At 37.1% G+C, this 23,116-nt stretch overlaps 1 protein-coding gene across 2 annotated transcripts in view; it reads left to right on the top strand.

Moving 5' to 3' along the window:
* LOC124776749 (protein brunelleschi) overlaps positions 1-15,864 on the top strand; it is a 249,179-nt gene extending 233,315 nt beyond the window's left edge. For both annotated transcript variants that reach the window (XM_047251873.1, XM_047251874.1), the window contains exons 21-23: positions 3,498-3,690; positions 4,271-4,494; positions 15,125-15,864. In XM_047251873.1, coding sequence (XP_047107829.1) covers positions 3,498-3,690; positions 4,271-4,494; positions 15,125-15,319 — 612 coding nt within the window. In that variant the 3' untranslated portion in view covers positions 15,320-15,864. The remainder of the gene's footprint in view (positions 1-3,497; positions 3,691-4,270; positions 4,495-15,124) is intronic.
* The last annotated feature ends 7,252 nt before the right edge of the window (positions 15,865-23,116 follow it).

Genomic DNA, 23,116 nt, shown 5'->3' with positions numbered 1-23,116 from the left:
GCTTCAGCCATCGTCAGTTACTTTGCTGCCCAAACAAAAAAAATCTTGTCTACTACTTTGTGTCTCATTCCCTAATCTGATTTCCTCATCATCATCTGATTTAATACAACTACATCCCATTATTCTTGTTTTGCTCTTGTTGATGTTCACCTTATATCCTCCTTTCAAGGCACTGCACATACCATTCAATTGCTATTCCAGGTCATCAGCAATGTCATCAGCAAACCTCAACATTTTTATTTCTTCTCCCTGAGCTTTATAATCTACTCCGAATCGCAATGTATGGATGAATAACATCAGGGATTGGCTGTAACCCTGTCTCAATCCCTTCTCAACCACTGCTCGCTTTCATGCCCCTTCAGTCTTATAACTGCAAACTGGTTTCTGTACAAGTTGTAAATAGCATTTTGACCTCTGTGTTTTACCCTTACTTCCTTCACAATTTCAAAGAGAGTATTCCAGACAACATTGTCAAATGCTTTCTCTAAGTCTAAAAATGTTATGAACATAGGTCCACCTTTCCTTAACTTATCTTCTAGGAGAAATCGTAAGGTCAGAATTGCCTTGGGTGTTTCTTCATTTCTCTGGAATTCAGACTGATCTTCCCCTAGGTAGGTTTTTACCAGTTTTTCCATTCTTCTGTAAAGAATTCTTGTTAGGATTTTGCAACTTTCACTTATTAAACTGATAGTCTGATATCACACTTTCAGCAGCTGCTTTCTTTGGAGTTGGAATTATCACATTCTTCTTGAAGTCTGTGGGTATTTCATGTGTCTCATATTTCTTACATACCATAAGGAATAGATTTGTCATGGCTTGGTCTCCAAAGGCTGCCTGTAGTTGTGCCAAAATGTCATCTTCTCATACAGCCTTGTTTCAACTGAGGTCTTTCAGTGCTTTTCTTGCCATATCGTACCTCCCATCTCACCTTTGTGTATGTTCTGATCCATTTCTATAATATTGCCTTCAAGTTCAACACCCTTTTATGGATGTACTCCTTCCACCTTCGTCTTTTTTGCTTAGGACTGGTTTTCCTTCTGAGCTCTTGATATCCACATTGCTGCTTTTATTTTTTTCAAAGGCCTTTCAATTTTACTGTAGGCAGCATCAGTCTTTCCCCTAGTGAAAAATGCTTCTAAAACATTACATTTGTCCTCCAGCCATTCCTGCTTAGCTCTTTTGCACTTTCTGTCAATCTCATTTTTTGATTGTATTCCCTTTCACCCGGTTGATTTGCTGCAGTTTTATATTTTCTCCTTTCATCAATTAAATTCAGCATCTCCTGTTATATCCAAGGATTTCTGCTAGGTGTTGTCTTTTTACCTATTTGATCCCCTGCTGCTTTCACTATTTCATAACTCAAAGCTACCAATTCATTTTCTACTGTATTCCTTTTCCCTGTTCTAGTCAGTCGTTGCCTAATGTTCTCTGATACACTCAACAACCTTTCAGCTTATCCAGGTCCCATCTCCTTAATTTCGTACCTTTTTATAATTTCTTCAGTTTTAATCTACAGTTCATAACCAATAAATTGCGGTGACAGTCCTCGTCTGCCTACAGAAATGTCTTAAAATATAAGATCTGGTTCCAAAATCTCTGTTTTACCATTATATAATCAATCTAAAAACCTTCTGGTGTCCCCGTGTATACAACCATATACAACCTTCTTTCATGATTCTTAAACCAAGTGTTAGCAATGATTAAATTATGTTCTGTGCAATACTCTAGCATTTAGCTTCCTCTTTCTTTCCTTTCCCACATTTCATATTCACCTACAATTTTCCTTCCATTTCCTTCCCTACTATTGAATTTCAGCTTCCCATCACAATTAAATTTTCATCCCCTTTAACTATCTGAATAATTTATTTTACCACGTCATACATTTGTTCAATCTCTTCATTGTCTGTGGTGTTAGTTGGCATATAAACTCGTACTACTGTGGTGGGTGTTGACCTTTCTGGCTGTCTTGGCTACAATAATACATTCACTATATTCGTCATAATGGCTTACCTGTGTGTGTGTGTGTGTGTGTGTGTGTGTGTGTGTGTGTGTGTGTGTGTGTGTGTTTTGGGCGCATGTGCATATTGTCCTTTCTTGACAAAGGCCTTGTTGGCCAAAAGCTCATTTTTTGACAGTTTCTTTTTTGTTGTGCCTATCTGTGACTTAGCATCTTTGCTATATGGTGAGCAGCAATTATCCTTTTCTTAATATTGTTACATTCCATCCTCAATTTTCCAATGTTTGATTTTGCCTTTTTTGATTTTGTATCTATAACTCTATATTCACTTGACCAGAAGTCCTGTTCCTACTCCCACCAAACTTCACCAGTTCCTATGACATCTAACTTCACCCTATTCATTTCCCAGTTTAAATTTTCTAACCTACCTGTGTGATTAAGGGTTCTAACATTCCACACTTTGATTCATAGAATGCCAGTTTTGTTTCTCCTGGTGACAACATATTCCTGAGTTGCCTGCGTCCAGAGATTCAAATGGGAGGCTATAGTTTGCCCTTGCTTTCAGCTGTTTGCCATACCACCACAGTAAGGCTGTTTTGGTTGATGTTACAAGGCCATATCAATCATCCAGACTGTTGCCACTGCAACTACTGGAAAGACTGCTGAAAACTGTAGTGTCACTATCAAACATTACAGATACTAAGGAGGTATTGCGAATTAATTCTGGATGGTGCTATTGTAACTCTTCATCTAATTTCAATGTGTGAATCAATGAAATGTTAGCACTGAAGGCTCTAGTAGTACTTGTAATACATTTTGACTGTGAACTTGTTCACAACTTCAGTCCTTTCTTGTAATTAATTTGTTCTTTTGTGAAATAGGTTACCTTATTTCTTACCACTGGAGCATATATAAGTAAATGATCCAGCAGAATGTGCACTGCACTGGTGTGAGGGGGCCATACATTGAGAATAATGGAAATTCCTGTATGAAGCAGTATGTAAAATAAGTGAAAGGCAACCACTCATTTATAGTGGATTGATGCTTGGAGCATAGTAACATGCCTCAAAAAACAGCATACATTGTTTTCTGTTGTGTGTTACTGTGCTGTAAACAGTGATCCACTATAGGTGAGTGGTTTCCTTTCACTTATTTTACATATTATTTCATGAGAATAATTATGCCATAAAAGAAATATGATGATATCTTTGTTTGATATTAGACTCCTACTAAATAATAGCATTGGTAGCTCAGTTGATGCAAACACTGTATTTTAACTTCCAACTTCCGGTCTCTCTTCCCCCCCAAGAGAATATTCTTTATGCCTCAGTGATCACACTACTGTACCTCCTGTTGTTGAGCACCTGCACTTCCATCCCATTGTGGACAAAATTCATAAAGAATAAACTTTTTTGCTGTAAAGTGGACTCTCACTGTTACTGTTTCGTGTCACTACTGCTAGATTGAAGCTAACTTAGTAACTCAGGTTTGTACGATGTAAACACTATACAATTGTATAATTTAATTTATTTATTGACAGCTGTATCAGATAGAGAAACTAACTGCAGAAGAACAACAGGAGCTCGATGCAGTGTGTAATGATCACATTGCTTCTTTTGTGGACTTGCGATGGCGGATGCCAGCTTCAGACACAAAGGGTCGTATCTCTCTGAGTGGTATAACCCTTACCCCTGAAATGCTTGACCTTGTTCGCATGTCACCACTGCAGTGGGGTAGGTACTCAGTTTATTTATCAATTTAAATGTACCTGTCAGTATATTTTGAAAGTTAGATAATATTTTTCTCATCATACGAGACTCTTGTATATGATAATATTACAAAAAAAGTGATATTCTGCATTTACACTTGCTGTAAAATCAAATGCCTTTATGCAGATATTCATAAAGGCAGAGAGGAATACTATCATCATTAAAAGACAGTAACCAAAAAAATGTTTTGAAAAGCAAATCATTACTTACAGCTCTCAAATATTAAAATAATAATTAGTAACAGAAACAAAATTGGTCTTTAAAGATTCTAAATATGTCTTTAGCTAACTTTGTACAAAGAATTTTTCAGTTTCCTGTTAGCCCAGTACTTCTTCATTCTCTAAATCACCCTTCCTATTGTCTGTTTGTTGATTCTCATTTGCTGTCTGGTTTGTTTGTCCGTGAATTTCCTGATTTTGTCAGTTTTGTTTCTTAGGTCTTCCAGTGTAATCTGTAGCTCATCCATATCTTCCTCGATTTCTGTAATCCACTTAATGTTGCACTTACTATTCCACAAAGATTGTATTTTATTATATATTTACAGAAATAACTATAAATCAACAGCCAGTGAAGTCCCAAGAGGAAGTGAGTTGTCATACAGGACAGTGCCTGCGATTAGGAATCACTGTCTTCAACTATTTGGAAAGACCACTTTGGCAAGTTGTGATGACAGTACAGTTCTATCAAGATCATCAAAATGGTGTCAATAATTATCGATTAGAGACAAGGCTGGCTTGTGCTGGCTCAACGAAGGTCCTGCTACCAGAGGTATTCTTTTATTCCATTTTATATGGATAATTCCTGTTTAACTGAAGGGCTTGTGTTTGGGCCAAAAGGGATTTAATACATCTTTTGATATGTGTGCATGATTATAATGAAACTACAGTTTAACATTACTAATTTTTATATTTGTTATGGAAGTTATGTCATTACATCAGTGTTGTTTCTGCATAGGCAAATATTGTGGCTTTTTTTGTTCAATAAATGTAAAATAAATTAAACATATTTTTCTTGCGTCATTTTAAAAAGTTAGAGAAATCACTATTTACCTTTCATGAACCATTAAATGCAAAGTGCAGTCCCTGCACCCAGTAGAAATACATTACATGCAGAGAAAATTGAAATGCCTTACGGTTTGTTTGAAATCAAATAACATCGGCATCATAATTGTAAACATTTCTCACTTGTAGAATGTCTGCATTGGCAGGATTACCTCCACTGGATTAATGCTATACATTGTATGCATTAAAGAGTAGCTGTCTGTTTCTAACTTCTGTGGGTAACATAAAGTAAGCAGGTATGGACCAACAGATGCAATAATTCACTGCACTGAAAGTAGCCTCTCCTGCATTCATGGCTATCTTAATATAGCAAATACTTACAATAATTCCATGTTTTGTAGAAGACAGCCTACACACACACACACACACACACACACACACACACCTGCTGCTGCTGCTGCTACTACTACTCCTGCTGCTGCTGCTGCTGCTACTACTACTACTACTACTACTACTACTACTCCTACTATAGCTTATTCCCAACAAAAGATACATGTACCGGATGCTACTAGGAACAGTCCATATTCTCAAGCAAAGTCCAATCCAAGATGCATCAGAGACCTGTCTGTTACAAATAGAGCCACCAGAATAACACTGTAGCCAAACCATGCACAATTGGGATACAACTCTCCAGTGCTTGCATGAATAAACACAAAGAAGAGACACATACTGGCCCTGCACCTGCTTTTATGCCAGTGTGTGGTATGATCTCATCAGAGGACACACCTGAAGTCCAGTGCCATCAGAATAGTGATGCCAGAGGGATCAATAATATTGTTGCACCAGCTTCTTGCTTTTCATGGTAACATCAGGCGGCACCACTACACTACACCCCCCCCCCCCCACAACCCCCTCCCACAGCAGTGACCACAAATGTGAAGGATTGATAACTGTGAGCATTGCTGTGAAAACCAAGGGCAGGCTGATGCACAAAGAGAGTTGCACAAGTTACCTTGTCCATAGAGGATCTGCCAGGGGTGGAGAAACTAGCAGCTGCTGACCAGAATGGCAGAGGCAAATGTGATTTCAGTGATGGCACAGAAGTCCACAGGCAGAAGCAATGAGATATATCACAGACCATGTATGGGTGGAGGTCTTCCCATGGACCTGAATTGGAGGGGGTCATGGCTCTTGAGGGTATGCAAGGATGCCCACCTGGAAAGAAGAATCCTTCTCAGCAACATGCAGTGCAAAATGTCCAAGAGGGTACAGTGACGGGCAGTCATGAAACCACTCCAACAGGCTGCAGTCTTCTGTCGTGATGGGCCTGCAACTTAACAGAAGATCACAGAACACATTAGGTGCAATGTCAGACATCATTTCCTTGCAGGTGGTGGGTGACCACAAGATGACCTTCCACCTGTTAATCGTCTGTTGGCCAAGATACTGGAACCAAAGTCTGTCACTGGCAGCTACCTGAAAGAACATTTGTACAAGTTGCATTTTAGTCCTTCTGCTGTTTCATGAGTCATAAATCCAGAAGCATGAAAAGCATCTTTCCCAAAAAATGGGGTCAGCTGTCACAAAAATATTTACTTGTGGAGTGACTTTGTTGCAAGTAAGTAAAACTGGAAGTACTTTTACCAATGACACTTGATGGTTTCAGTAGTTCCACAGGTTCACCTTGGATGCCTGCGAGGGCAGCACCCCTAAGCTTAAGAAAGCAAATTTGTATAGCAAGGCTGCAGAACCACTTATGTCCAGAAGTTTGACTGTGAATTCATCTAAGTATGTTTGTTGGGTTGTGTGCTGAGAAATCTGCGATTCTGCAGATTTATCATGCATTTGTTATAGTTCCATAGGATGGGATATGCCTGCATTGGAAGCACTACAACATATATTTTGCAAGTGTACTTCTTTGCTGTATACAGATGCATGGTTCACGCTGATGGGGGCAGACGCTGGTGTGTGATGAATGAAACAAAGTTTATAGCATGGTAACAGCTGTGCTGCTGATGTGGCACCCATTCCCACTGGCACGTTTCTTTACAGCTGACCTCAAAGCCATGGGGCAGGTGGGGGGGAGCCCTCCACCACGTGAATGGTGGTGGGGAGCTTACTGCCATGACATCTTTTTCCATCACAAAGAAAGTCTGTGCTGCATGAGCAGTTTCATATGCTTGAGCTATTCACATAATTTCCATTAGGGATGGATCAGATTTCCTCTATGCATGACTCGTGTCTTCCACAAGACACATGATAATTTCACTGATTAAAGTGTTTAGATAATTCTGCCTGCACAAACATTACAATTCCTATGTAATATCTGTAGTTTGGTAGTCCAGTCTGCATGTGATTGGGGCTCTTTTCTTGTCATTAAAAATCTAATCTTGAGATATAATGTGACTCTCCACTGAAAAATGTTCTTACAACAGAGAAAACTATAATTCTGGTGGCTTCATTAACACCTCTAGTTTTTGTACTAGATGATGTAGTTTGGGATGTCCTAACAAGATCATGACCTTTTTTCTTTCCATGACAGGAATTATCAACATCAAAAAAATATAACTGCAATTGTTGGTGGTCAGTATCCCATTACTTGTGTTTTTCATTAAATGGCGGAGAAGATATAGAAATGGGGACACAGGAGACATTCCTGCTACAATTGTTAACAATTCCACTACCGAATGGTGGACTCCATGTGGTTCCCAAGTTGTGCAGCGACCATAAACCATAAAATTACCAAGTAAGCAGCAACCAGTCGCCAAATCATGTTTTCTTTATTTACTTTTGCAAATCAATTTCAGCTGATTAACAGCCATCACCGGTGCTACAAATACAAGAATAAAAATAAAAATAATGAATAACAGTGACCAAAGGAAGAAATGTACGTAAAGCAATGTAAAACCAATTAAATGTATATATTATGCTCAAATACAACTTTTTCCGGTTCAATGATGAAATTTATGTGCAAAACGACTGTCTTAGTATGGGAAAAGCAATTTCTGTTTTTTTAGCTGGTATGTTCATCAATCACCTTGAAACCAGATGGTTTCATAAGAATGTTGAGTTGGCAAAGAAAATTGTCTTTTACGTTAGGTGCGTTGATGATACATTATTACTTGTGAATGACATTAACGAAATTGTATCCTCATTTAATGCTTTATATGCTAAAATAAAGTTCACATATGAACTTGAAACGAATGGAGTTATTAGTTTTTTGGATCTATACATAAGGAATAGCGAGGGAAGGCTTCCTTTTGGCATATTTCGAAAAAAGACATATACTGACTGTATCATAAACTATCATTCAGTCCACCCTAGTCAGCATGAAATGACGTTTTTCAGATATGCATTTAATCGTGTTTTCTGTACCCCACTTTCTGAAGAGGATCATAAAACTGAGTTAGATATTATTTATTCCATAGCTAAATCTAATGATTATGTGCTACTCTTTGTTCAAAAAATTTATGAAAAATTTGCCAATAAATATAAAGACATGGGAGCAAATGAAGTAATTGTAGGGAAAAATGAAGCAATGAGATATATTTCTTTACCATACTGTGGGGCAGTTAGTCTTAAAGTTGCAGCTATTTTTAGGAAACTCAAGGTTAAGATTAATTTGGGACAAATTTTAGATCATGGCGTAGATAAAGTAAAAGTTTTACACCAGTCAGGGGTTTACAAAATACTTTGTCCAAGCTGTAAACCACGTTACGTAGGTCAGACTGGATGAAAAATTGAAACTAGATTTGCTGAACATGTTGCCGTTGACAGAAAGGACATATTATAAATAGTGGACATGAACTTCCTTGAATTGGGACGCATGTGAGGTTAATACATAGAGCAGAAAAGGGAAATTATCTTGATTTGCTAGAGGATATGGAGATCTTTGTCATCATAGATGCCTAGCTTGTGCCTTCTCATTGAGCAGGTGAATGTGAGGGAAGTTCATTTTTGGGAGCTCTTTGCCAAGCATTTGCTTGATAGGAATGGAAATGATAGGACAAGGATAAATGAGAGGGGGGTGGAGGAGGGAAGAGCAAAAGGGGGGGGGGGGGAATAAATAGATTGGTGATATGAATTATGTTATTGTGACTAAGTTTGCATTGATGCCCTTTAATTGGGCTTTTGCCGTCTTTGTCGGCTGCACCAACAGACATATGGTGTGGATTTACGTCTCATGATATACGAGCACACCGTAAGAGCCCCTAAGAGTTCTCAATTCGTCCTATCGAGCCTGTGTTAATTTTCCCATGTATGAAGTGTGCTAGCACTTTATTTCTGCATTTGGTCTTGTTTCTTTAATATGTTTGTTACGTTCGTGTCCATAATTTTCTTATCTCAACGTAGTTTACTTTACATGTGCATTCAGCAATGTTGTGCCATCTGCCGAAAAAAATCCAATCTTCCTGAATATCATTAACTGTACGCTAGATGGATGCCAACACTGATTTACATTTTGGCATTATGATTAACTTTTGCTCTTTGATAATATGATAAATAACTTTAAATTTTTTAAAAAGTTTTTTAAAATTTTTCCTATAGTGTGCTTCTCACCTATGTTTGATCCTTTTTTACTGTTTTGTACAATTGCTTTTGGCTTCTATAACTGTGCTATGTGGTTGACAAAATCTTTGTCAATATATCCATTTTTGTAAATATTTCATTATTTTATCATTATATTTTACCTCACTTTGTATGTCATTTTCTTCTCATTTTTATTTTAGCTGTATCTTTTTGCATAGAGGGCAGGTTTGCTTTGCAACGCCCCCTTATGGTTTCTTGTCATAGTCAATTCTCGATGTATCACTTTATGTTTGACCTCTGCTTATGACAGTGTTACTACTCAGGGCACATATTCGTTGAAAGGTAAATTTGTATGTGCATTTTAAATGGTTTAATGTGTCTATATACATTTAATTGGTTTTACGTTGCTTTATGTATATTTATTCATTTGGTCACTGTTATTAATTATTTCTATTCTTGTATTTGTAGCACCAATGATGGCTGTTAATCAGTTGAAATCGATTTGCAAAAGTAAATAAAGAAAACATGATTTTGCGACTGGTTGCTGCTTATTTGGTAACTTCCACTACCTGTAATATAGCTCTTGTTAGCTCCTGATAAATCTGCATGTTTTGTGTGTTGTTGTAAGTATTCCATGCTTGAAAAACCCTCTCTTTCGCATAATTACAAAATTATTCAAGGTCTGATGTGCATGCATCACAGGTCTAGTCATTCCCACTTTTTGAAAAGGTGACCTACACACACTACCAATGCAATTTATTTGTAATAGATGGAAGTCTGACATTGCTTGGACTGGATTCTGGTTGGGAATATGGACTTAAGATGACTTATATGATTCATAGTTGCATCTTGTACATGTACTCGTATGTCTCATTGTGAACAGAGACCATCAGAAAAACGCAATAACCAAACCAATTACAGTCGCAGCACACACACACACACACACTACTCTTCACATCAACATGCATAGAGAAGAGATGCAGAGTGACAATTATTAAACTACACACATCAAAAAAAGTTTTGCATCACCCCAGTTCCCAGAACTCCTGAAGATAGACATTGGCTGTGGATATTGTGTCACAGACACAGTCCCTTTCACTGTTCAGAGATTTCACTAACTTGCATAAAGATTTAAACAGTCATGCATGAACAGTGCCTATTAGATGGAGGGAGTCCAACAGCCGATCAGTTCCAGTCATTCCACCAAGGGGGAGATACATGGCTCGTGTTGTCTGTAGTTCAATCATGCCTATTCGGTCAGTACAGTGGTTTGATCATGTCCGCATTGTTACTGTGTGCCAGGAAGGTCTCTCAACAAGGGAAGTGTCCAGGCGTATCGGACTGATCAAAGCGATCCTGTTAATTGGTTTCAAAGCACAACATGGTAATTACATTCCAGATGGTATTGTTCCAGGTCTTACGAGGGTCTGATATTCCTCATGGACAATATTATTCCACATTTGTGACCACTTCATGCTCATATTGAAATCAACTGCAGAAAATCTGCTAGTATGATAGGTGACTGCCTGGATTTTAGTTGGCTCATTCTAAGTGCAGACTGGAGAATTTTAATTCTGTTAGAAAAGCATTCTGCCTTTTAAGATCTAATGGCACAGTGTCATTTAGAGAGGGTAATCAGTTAAGAGGGGTAGATCTGATGCAAGCTATTATTGTCCTCATTGCTGCATTTAGCTGAACATCGATTTTTCTCACATGTGAATGATTAAGCTATACTGGAGCTCAGTATTCAGCAACAGAACAGAACAGATGAGTCCTAAGGAAAAACATTGTGGTGTTGTAGGTCTTGCGTCCAATGAGGTGCCCCTCAGTTTGTGTTTCTTGCTATTGTATCATCTCACCTTTCACTGTTGAACGCAATGTGTAGCTTTACATTGGCCATTCTATTGTTAAGATGAAAGCAGCAAACTTCAGTCTTCATTGGGCTTGCTGTTAATTTCCACTTTTTTAATTATTCATATATTGTACTTAGGTCTGCAGAGGTATCTTATGTTTAACCCTTTGACTGCTGGAGGTGCACCATCTGCTTGGGGTACTGAGGCGTAATCTGGCTACCTGCGCTGCATGCCTGTCCCTCGGAGCTGCCGTCAAGACCAGAGCGGCCCGCGCTGCCCAACCTGCCCTATTCTGAATACTTCTGGGCTGATTACGACTCACGCAAAGCCAGCATGAATTTTTGGCGACTTTGAGCTGTAATATCTTGGGCAGCAGTTTTTGAAAAGAAATAAAATGTAGCCATCTTGTACAACTCCTTGCATTCTCTTAAGAATAATAATGAAAAATTTATGAGCCATATTGAGCCAGAAAACTGTAAGTAAAATCGGCCAAAAAAATGGGGCCCCGAAAAAATTTCAAAGGTTGGCTTCTTGCATCTCCTGCACTAATACCATGACGTACTTGAAACATGGCATATAGTAACCTAACAACACAATTCCCTTAAATATAAAGTTTCATTTCCGTATCATTTTCCAGTACTGAATGAGTTAATTACAAAATTGAAGATTTTGTAATAACGTCAAAATTGAGGTATTTTCGTTCTGATTTTGCTGAAAAACTATGCTCTATAAAACATTCCAAGCTGTATAATTGGAACAGAAGTCGGGGACAAAAATCAGGACCCAAAACAATGTAAACTTCGGATTTGCATATCTAGTAGAGTGAACACATGATGAAACGGAAATTTAGAGTGCAGTATGTTGACAGCACAATGATATGGAATAAAAATTTTTGTTCCTTCACTATTTTCCAATATTCTACAAATTAGTCAAAAAGATGTTGATATTTATGAAAAGATGAAAGCAGGGTATATTCGATACTTCTTTTACAAATATCGTTTTCTATTAATGCTTCAAAGCCAGACTCATTCGAACAACCAATTTTAAGCCCTTCACCCTCTTCAGAACAGTGATTTTAATTTCTGATAATGGCTAACAAGAGAAGCAAAGTAGCAAGAAAAATCACACTGAGAACAGAGTTTTAACTTTGGCATGTTGTTTCTTGTTGATCAAAGGTGTTTGAAATCAGTTATGGAAAACAGGTTTTATACAAGTAGACCGAATGTGATCTACATTTGTACTACTAAGGATAAAAGAATATAACTATCCATGTTACATGTTAATAATATAAATGTAACATACATAGATTAATATATAGGTTTTGTTACATTGGTGCAATGTACGCAGCATAATTCCATTTGCCACAGCACAGATATTGTGCCATCTCGATCACCGAGTCCATTCATTTGCAAGTAAACTTCTATATATGAAGAATTCAGGCATTGTTTGAATAATTTCACACCTGTCACATATATTTTCCATCCGGGCTCTGGACCGGCACTGGCAAAGTCAAAAATAGATTCACCTTTCTTTCTCCGATTTAGTTTTCAATCATTAGTAATGCTTCTTTGTATTTGCATTGGTATTTAGTTTCCCGGCGCACTTCCTGTTTCGAGCAAACTACGCATCTGCGAATTTCACTCACAATAACAACCGGAAAATGTCTCCCTGTGAATCACAGAGGATTCTCGTCATCGTAGCACCTTCCCCTACCAGCTTTTTTTCATTCTATAGCATATTGTTCTACAATCTCCCTTATGAGAGAAAGGTAAAACTCTGCAAGTGCCTTTTTTCGCCCTGTTACTGACTGGTGGAGAGCACAAATGTAGAAATGCACAAATCCAGAATGTGAAAAAATATTTCTTGTACCACTTCATAGTTTTATCCACTTATCCCACTGAGCTCAGTCACATGCCACAATGGTCAACTGCAAACATACTCTAATTGTAATCTACAGTACATTACGGTGTCTCAATTTTTTTGACAGTATTTCTGTCAGTCTTCTCTATTTTAACCATTTGTGTTGTGTGACATGTGGTCAACATTCACACGTCTCTCTCATCACACCACTTGGTAGCGAGGATCTTGTCAGTTTCTCCTCGTTTTAATATCTTCTGCAATTTTGGCATATTGCGCATATTCTTATGAACAGTGCGGCGTGCGGCTGTTCCGTGGTGTGAAGCTAGATAAACAGATCCAAGCTGGAGTACCAATTATCGGCATATAGAATATGACCCCATAAAAGTTGCCACTAAGTCGCCACTTTTCCCTAAATTGTGGAACCCCGTTTTTGTTGTTGCGCCTGTATGTACAATAAAATCAAAACTATACCCACTCTGACAGTAACACAGTACAAATGTCTTTATTCCAAATCTACTTCACTTGGTTGGAATAAATTGCTTGAAAGATAATAGTCCTTTGAACAGTAAGAGACTTCCATCTAAATAAAGCTTTGACGTGGCTAAATGAATTACGAAACCTCTTACGAATCTTGTCAACAATCGTCCTAATTTTAAATAGACTTCACCTCCAGTACTTGTAGAGTTATCACTGAAGTGTAACATTCTCAGAAGTAGACAAAAATAGTCTCGGAACATAATTTCACTGAAAACTGATGTGTTCAGCTTTGGAGGAATGTTCAGAAGTGTATCTCTGGAGCAATAATCACTTAATTTTAACTTCTTAACTTGGACCATTAGCAGGTAAATAGCAACAAAGCAATACATTTCCTCAAATCCTGTGTCTTTCCACTTTGACAGTCAAGAATTCATTGATTCTGTAGTATTTTGTCTGGTGTAAACATAAAAAAGATTTGTTTCATCTGCAACAAATTGCAACAGTTCTTCAGACATAAATATCACAAAAAATGAAAGAATACTTGGGTCAATATCTAGCTGACATTTGTGTCCTGAACTCGAGTCATCAAAGTAATGGCTTAACGGTTGCAAATCGGTTTCTTTCTGGTCAAGTGTGTCACTTAAGCATGCTCTTTTCTGAAGCATTTCTTTGTCACTTTCTGTTTCCTCGGACTCAGAGGAACTGCTGACTGTAATTCTTGCTCTCCCCTCTGATGTAAAGGCCTGAGGACTACAGCTTCGAGATTCTGTTGAAGGCTCATCACTGATATATGTGCGACCACGATGACGTTAGAAAACAAGAAAACTGACAAAAACATGGGAAGTGAAGTCAAATTCTACAAAGAGGGAACACACAACAAACATTTATGCACACTCATATTATACAGTCAGAACACTCAACAGCTACTGGAAGAGCAAGACAGAAAGACAGCTCCGCGTGTTTACACACCTGTCGCGCTGAGGTAGCTGTGATTCAGCACGCCTAAACTCATTGCTAAAGGTGGAAAGGCCGGTGGCACAGCACGCGTCAACACATCTGTAGTGCTATAGGGAAGACCCAAGGGCCGCACTTAAAACACGTCAGGCACAGCAGAAGAATGGCGAGGCATGACGAGTTAACACGTCCACAGCAGTCAATGGGTTAAGCTCAGAATATGTGCTAAGATTCTATAACAAATGGATGTCAAAGATATTGGATGCCAGTTTTGTGGATCACTTCTGCTAACCTTCTTATGGACAGGTGTGATCTGTGACACAGGAATTAAATTGGGACAATATTCCTGGGTTTTCCTTTGAAAACTAAGTTAAGCATTTCTGCTTTTGCTTTGCTACTCTCAGATTTAGTTCTTGTCTCATCAATGAGAGACTCAACACTAACTTTGGTGCCACTAACAGTATTTACATATGATCAGAGTTTCTTTGGGTTTTGTGAAAATTCTTTTGACAATATTCTGCTATGATAGTCATTGAAGGCTTCGTGCATTGCTCTCTTGACAGCCAAATGTGTTTTATTCAACATATTTGTACCTACAGCCTTATGCTGTGTTTTTACCTAATATGCAATAGCCCATGCACAACATCAGTACTATTTATTGTGTCAGGTTATGAATTATTCATAATAAAGTACATTAATTTTCTTAATTTTCATCCTTTTCAGCTGGTAGAACAAGGTAATGCATACCATGAATGCAGTGTCATTTTCTTCACACCAGGTCAGTACAAAATTGATATTCAATGTCTATCACAAGATAATGACGAAAATTTACAAGAAAAAAATTTAGCCTTCAGTGACGTAGGACACACATGGAAATACATACCACCTGTTACAATTACAGTTGTTGATGCAGAATAAATGGGTTTATAAATTCATTCAGTTTTAATAATTTCAGCTGTTTCAGCTGAAAGGACAGCTACAATATTTACTCACTTAAGTTGAGCAGGTAGTACCCTTACATTACTTTCTGGTGCTGTGACAATATATAGGAAACTAAAAGTTAAGTTTAGTTACATGTTGTAAATACATTATTTGTGCCATAAATGTATAAAGCAGATAATAAGAAACAAAACAGTACATATGTAAATAAAAGCAGTTCTAGTTTATTGTAAACTTATTGTACATTTGTGATGTTTACAGCTGTTAACAAAACTGTATCAGATGTGTAAACACTATACTGATGTCAGTGGTCAAAGTAAATCATTTTTATAGAGATTTTTTTCAGTATTTGAATTATTTTTTACCCTATATATTTGATATCTTTTCAGGAGCTCATTCCTTGTATCAAAATGTGTAATCTACTGACCTCCATCTGTTCATGTTAAACAAAAAGAAACCCCTTGAAATAAATTCTGTATTTGTCATCATTTGTTTCATTTTTATTACAAATTATCAGTCACATTCTAAATGATAGAAAAATTATCATTTTCTTATGTCTTTGTATTACAAATTTGTGTATTATACATAATATTTGTTGCATTCTTATAAACAAATGAAAAAAGCAATATTAGTTTCTGTAATTTACTGTCTTTCCCAACATATTCTTCCTATATACTAATTTTGCAGCACTGAGATGTCACGTTTGAATTTTGACATGGATGTTAACTGAAATTTTCTGGGTCACAAGTTTGAGATTGGGTAAAGTACACGGAGATTACAAGGACACAGTTTTGACATAAAATCTCTTTTAAAGGAGTGAAAGAATTAGTTCTTGCATTAACTTATTAATGGCAAGAAATTACTCTTTTGCCCATTTATTATATGATAATAGTAATCAGTAGAAATAAACTTGCCATGAAACCTCCAATTCAAATGTGTTGTGATAAATAGTCAGCACTACATATGGACTTGAACTGCCACATTGTTAACATAACTTTCACGAGACTGAAACAGTATATATGATAGAATGTGTTGTGCTGTGCTGACCATTTGTAAGAGAAACGTTGCTGTTACTGTTACTGTTTAAATTGGTGTATTCTTTACCAGTGCTAGATACACAAATACTTACATGATAGTGGATAAGATCTGCAAATATTGTATGGGCTATTGTTGACATCTGTATCTTGTGTAACTCCAAAATTTATTTACATTACACTTTCATTCATCCGAGTAGACTTATTCGTAATAAGAAAAACAGATGTTTAGTATTGAGGGGGACACATTACACAAAGCTAATTTGCTGTCCTGACAATGTGCAACTAGTTACTGCATTGTTGTGCATTTCTCTTCCAGTTAGCTTTGACCCCAAGCTAACTTACGTCTTTTGGCACTTTATCCACCTACACCTTTTGGGATGTGTAAAGCTGGTGTATTTCCTCAGGCCTTTCCACCATCATAGCTTTGTCTTGGAGGTGGTCTGGGATGTGAACCACGACTTTCGACTGTTAGTCTTTCGCCATTTACGCTATGGACAATTTTAGGTTTGTCATGTTATTTCTGCAGTCTTTCAATCTCATTTCTTGTTTAGCCATCAGTACCTTCATTGGACTGAAGTCCTACTTAGAAATTTGTCGTAAAAAGCTTTAAAGTTTCTCAGCATCTTTATGTGTGACACTCAGTCTCAGTTCCATAGAGCACCACTGGAACTACTATTCCTGTATACATCTTGATTTTAGTTTTACTGAAAGTCATAAGTTATTATGTATTGTCCTAACCTTTTCTAACTGAGGTATTGACTGCCTTATTAATCCAGTGTTTTATATCCAGTTTCAAATTGGTAACATTCAGGAACTGATTGATTGAGAACCACAGTGTCTTATAATAACACTCCTCTGACTTTTGAACTGACTTACTTGGCTAGTTATAAGGGGACCTGCAGTTTAACCTGGAATTTGAACCACAACGTGACTTGTAATTTTCACTTCAGCATCTATTATTGCCAGTGCTGAAATAAGTGACAAATGACCGATAAATAAAAATCCTGTGATTGACCAGTGATCAACTACTCTTTCCTTTTTATATATGAAGATAAAATAAGTGTTTCTTCTGAATCAAAATAAAGTTGTGCATCTTCGTTTGCCAGTTTTTCCTAAAATTATTAATCAAAAACCTGAAGTCCTTCAAAAAAGCTTAAAACTGAAATTTCTCTCAAAACTTAAACTTCTTTAATGAAAGGAAAAAATTTCTTGTGTCTTGACAGAAACACGGGAAGTGAAATTAAACCACTGATGAGGATGGAAACTAAAAATTGTTTCTTTATGCTTTATATCTGTGCAACTAATTAATCTAAAGCATGTAGTTTGATTTTTAATCATCTTTCTGAGTTCTGTTTGCATTTTAAATGCATTAAAATGTTCTTACGTGTGATATTCATTCGGTGTTCATATGAGGGACAATACTCATGGTTTTGCTGAGGCCTTCACGCCTGCTATAGTGGGCTTGCAGCCCACTAATACCCTATCATACTTCACTCTTATTGCTTATGCTCTACTTGTTGCTGGCACATCTATTCTTTGTTTCCCAGCAAAAATTCTGCTACTACATACTTGTTATCTTAAACCTTTCTTTTGGAAGATGAGATTTAGCAGATTCCCAAATCATGCTTCATGATATTTCAGTTAGTATTTCTTATAAATATATATATTTGGAATTTCACCAGGTTGTTATATCTCCTTTCTCCTTGATGATATAATTGATGTAACTCCTTTAAAGACTCACAGTTCTGTTGGTTTTCATGTTTAGATGTGCTACCATAACAGATAGGAGATTTCTATGTATTCACTATCAGTTCCTTTAATTAAAGCTATTTTTCTTCGGATACCTTTAGAGATTAATAGACAGCCACCACATATGAATCTGCATGATAACATGTTTACAAGTAAACATTTTGGACAAAACTTAATTGGTTTAAGCAACACAAACTTAAGTCTGTCATTTGTACTTGCAACATTTTTCACCACTCTGTACAAGAATTCCTTTATTTCACTTGTAAAGATATTTCTGCATAGATTTCTCCAGACTGTTTTCTAATTTTTGTCTTGATACTTGTGTTGTGTTGTGTTTCATATTTTGAATCATCCCATCTGTGACTGAGTGCTTATTTGCATCTAATTGGTTTTTTTACTGTGTTCTAATGCAGCTTAGTTCAGTGTAAAACTGCCTTACATGTTTTAATTTAGGGCTAATTGGTGCAGCATTAGCCAGTTCTGTTGTTTTCAGTATGGGTGCAGGGACTGTGTCTCAGTATTTTTGACACACTCTAAACACCTCTTTATATGCAAGGCTGTAGTATTTTCTGAATGTCTATCAGACCTAGGCCTCGTCCTCCCATCTTTAGTGTAAAGTAATGGATGTGAGTGGGAGCATGTGCCTATGTCATATCTGTGTACTTTAGTTATTAATTTCACCATTACTTTAGGGATTGACAAATTTTACGCAAAAAAAGAACTTTTTCCAAAATATAATGTCAACATTATATTGAGGAGCTTCACGAGAAGTAAGATGCTGCAAGTAGTACCACTTAGGAACATTGAATGTAAGATCCATGTATAAAGGAAAATATGAACTATTCAAAAGAAAACTGGAGAGAATTGGCATCAACATATTGAAAATAAGTGAAACGAGGTGGACTGGCATTTGAGAATTTGCTTCTGTTGGCTGTACAGTATATTCTGGATAAGAGAATAACAGAAGTAATGGAGCAGCTTTCATAGTTAGTAACATAGTAAGAAATGCTGTAATGTGGTGCAATTATAAAAGTGATAGAATGATGTCCACTAGATTTTAAATGGAAATTGAAGGTCCTTATGAGACTGTTTGGGCAAGACCTCATATTAAGAGTGGGTGTAAAATGATAACTGGATCCTTCTCTTGCCCACCAGATTCACGTACTGGTGTAACCAAAAACTTTAGAGAAGACCTCAGGTCATCTGTAAGTAAGTTCCCCAGTCATAGTGTAATCACTGGTGGAGACTTGAACCATTCAACAATCAACTGGGGAAAATTCAGTTTTGTTAGAGGTAGGTATGACATTACTAACTCCCTTCTCTAGAAACTACATAGAAAAGAGAGTTTGAAACCTGACCCATAATGGAAAAGAAAGTTCAGTAAACTAGATAAAAAACCAGTAGTGTCATATTTCATGGCTCATGTTTAAAAGAATAGTTGACCACCCATTGGATAGGTATGTACCCTCTAGAACAGTTCACAATGGATGGGACCTTACGTACACAGTCAGTGTAAAGAAACTTCTAAAGATGTGTAAAACAAAGCATAAGGCTACAGATACAAACACGCTGAATGAAATGCATTTAGCTGTCAAGAGAGCAGTGTGGGAAACCTTCAGTGACTACCATAGTAGAATATTGTCAAATGATCTTTCACAAAACCCAAATAAATACTGATCGTATGTAAAGGCTGTGGCACCAAAGAAAGTGCACAGTCTCTCACAAATGAAACAGGAACTGAAATTGAGGGTAGCAAAGTTAAAGCTGAAATCCTTAACTCTGTTTTCTAGTGTTCCTTTAAAAAGGAAAACTCATGGAAATTGCCCCAATTTAATCCTTGTGCCACTGACAAGATTAGTGAAATAAGTGGTAGCATCAGTAGTGTTGAGGAACAACTGAAATCAGTAAAATTGAACAAAGCTCCACAGCCCAGTGGAATCCCTATCAGATTTTCCAGTGAATTTGTGACCGAGTTAGCCTGTCTTCTAACTATAATCTATTGTAGATTCCTCAAACAAGAAACAATGCACAATAGTTGGAAGAAAGCATAGATTACACACATTTACAAGAAGGGTAGTAGAAATGATCCACAAAACTTGACATTAATTGCTTGTAGACTCTTAGGACATGTTCTGAGCTCAAACAAAATGAGATATCTCATACAGAATTATTTACTCCATGCCAGCCAGCACAGGTTCTGAAAACATTACTCATGTGGAACTCAACTCTCACTTTTCTCACATGACATACTGAAAGCTGTGAATCAAGGCAACCGGGTAGATGCAGTATTTTTTGATTTCTGAAAAGAATTTTACTCTGTTCCTCATCTGCATTATTGTCAAAAAATTGTCATGTGGGGTATCAAGGGAAAATTTGTGACTGGATTAAGGATTTTTTGGTGGGGAGGACACATCTTGCTATCGTGGATGGAGAGTAATCATCAGATGTAGAAGTAACTTTGGGTGTGCCCCGGCAAGATGTGTTGACACCCTTGCTGTTCATGTTGCACGTTAATGACCTTGCAGACAATACTAGTAGTATCCTCAGACCCTTTGCAGATTACACAGTTGTCTGTAGTGAAGTACTGCCTGAAAGAAACTGAATAAATATTCAGTTAGATCTTGATAAGATTTCAAAGAGTTGCAAAGATTGGCTACTTACTTTAAATGTTCAGAAATGTAAAACTGTGCACTTCACAAGATGAAGAAAACGTAGTATCGTATGACTGCAATATCAGCGAGTCACAGTTTTAATTAGCCAACTCATACCAATACCCAGGTGCAACACTGTAGCGATGTGAAGTTGATTGATCTCATAGGCTCAGTCAAGGGTAAAGCAGGTGGTAGACTTTAGTTTACTGGTAAAATACTGGTGAAAAGTAATCAATGTACAGAGAAGATTAATCACAAATCACTCATGTAACCCATTCTGGAACTTTGCTCAAATGTGTGGGGCCCATACTAAATAGGACTAACAGAGGATAATAAATGTATACAGAGAAGGGCAGCACAAATGGTCACAGATTTGTTTGACCCATCCGAAAGTGTCACAGATACGTTGAAGAAAGTTAACTGGAAGACACTTGAAAACAGAGATAAACTATCCCGTGAAAGCCTAAAATTGAAAACAGTTTTATATAATGACTCTAGGAATATACTACAGCCCAGTACTTATCGGTCAAATAGGGATCATGAGGACAAGATTAGATTGATTACAGCACACACACACACACACACACACACACACACACACACACACACACACACGGAAGCATGAAAACAATCATTCTTCCTGACTTCATACATTAATAAAGGAACAGGAAGAAACACTAATACTGTAACTGGTAGAATAGGAGGATGTACCCATTGCCATGCACTTCACAGTGGTTTACATCATACAGATGTAGATGTATATGTAGATTTCAAGATCAACCCTATAATATAAAAGCCATTCAAGTTTATGTGCTAACCACCAAAGCTGAAGACAACATTATTAACTAATTTTATGGAAATTTGCAAGCATTACTGCTGCCGACACAAAAAAAGGATGTCATCTTCATAGGTTGAGATAGGAACACCAAAGTGAGAAATCAAACTATTGAAGATGTTACAGGAAAATTTGGTCATAGTACAACAAATGAAGTGGGATAGAGACTCCTGGAATTTGGCCAAGACAGTTTGCTTGTTATTACTAACACACTGTTCCAGCTACCCGAATAATGCCTCTACATGTGGACTTCACCAGAGAGCCGACACCGGAATCAAATTATTTACATACTTTATAATCAGAAGTGGAAGAATGCTATCAAGTCAACTAAAAGAAGACCTGGAGCTGACTGCCCAGATCATGAGCACTTAATTACTAAATTCTGGGTGAAACCGAGGAATGTAGCCAAAACTATTCCATCTTACAGATACAAGTTTAAAATCTTACCATCTGGTTCACTGCATAAGCCAAGAAAAGATTTAATGCATTATAGTTAGAAGACAAAATCCACAAGAGCTGTGTGCATAAGTATCCTGTGCTGTCAGTGAGGCAGCAGAAAAAGCAGTAAAACCAAAAATCAAAGGGAATAGATCAACAATTTTTAAATTAAATGCAGAGTTTCAGAAATTAGCTAGAAAAGACAAGAATATCTTATTACCTTAATAGTGCAAAGAAACTGAAGAGATAAGCATAATGGGGAAGACGAGGGACCTTCACAAGAAAATTAATGACATCAAAGGAAAATTCTTGGTGAATATTGGAATAATAGCCGATAGAAATGGTAAAAACGTAACAAAAACAGAGGACATTAAAGAAAGAAGCATAGAATATGTAGAAGGCCTATATAAGAAAGAACTGCATCTTGATGATGAAGCTAATGTGATTTTAAACCAGGGCCAGATAATTTCGAGAGGAAAGCCAAATGGGCCACATAAAATACTGCTGGAAACAAGGCCAGTGGACCAAATGGAATTCCAGCATAATTGTTCAAAATGATTGGAAGGAATGCAGGGAAAATATTGTGTTCAGTATGTCAGTAATATGAAGAGCCCAATATGGGTCAAAAGACTGGAAATGCTCCATATTCATCCCAATTCCAAAAAAGAAAATTTCTGAAGACTGTTCAAATCACCAAACAACTCCACTTATCTCACATGCTTGCAAATTCATGCTTAAAATCTTGCAAAATGGACTGTGCTAGTCTATACAGACCGAAAACTACCTGAAGAACAAATTGGATTTTTTTATGGAAGCGAGACCAGAGATCAAACTGCCAACATCTGATAGATTGTGGAGAAGGCAAGAGACTTCCAGAAAGATGTATATCTGTGCTTTATTGATTAGTCTGAAGCCTTTGACTATGTCAGCACCTCATTTACTTCACATGAAACTTGTATTCTGACCAAGAAACAACATTGACAAACATATATCGAGCATCTGAAAGGGCCGAGAAAGGAGTATGTCACAGCTGCATATTGCCATCTTATGTATTCAGTCTGTGTGC

The sequence above is a fragment of the Schistocerca piceifrons genome, chromosome 2, assembly GCF_021461385.2.
Source record: "Schistocerca piceifrons isolate TAMUIC-IGC-003096 chromosome 2, iqSchPice1.1, whole genome shotgun sequence".
NCBI classification, from domain to species: Eukaryota; Metazoa; Arthropoda; class Insecta; order Orthoptera; family Acrididae; genus Schistocerca; species Schistocerca piceifrons.
Note: the sequence above shows the minus strand (reverse complement) of the source record. Positions and strands in the feature narration are given on the sequence as shown.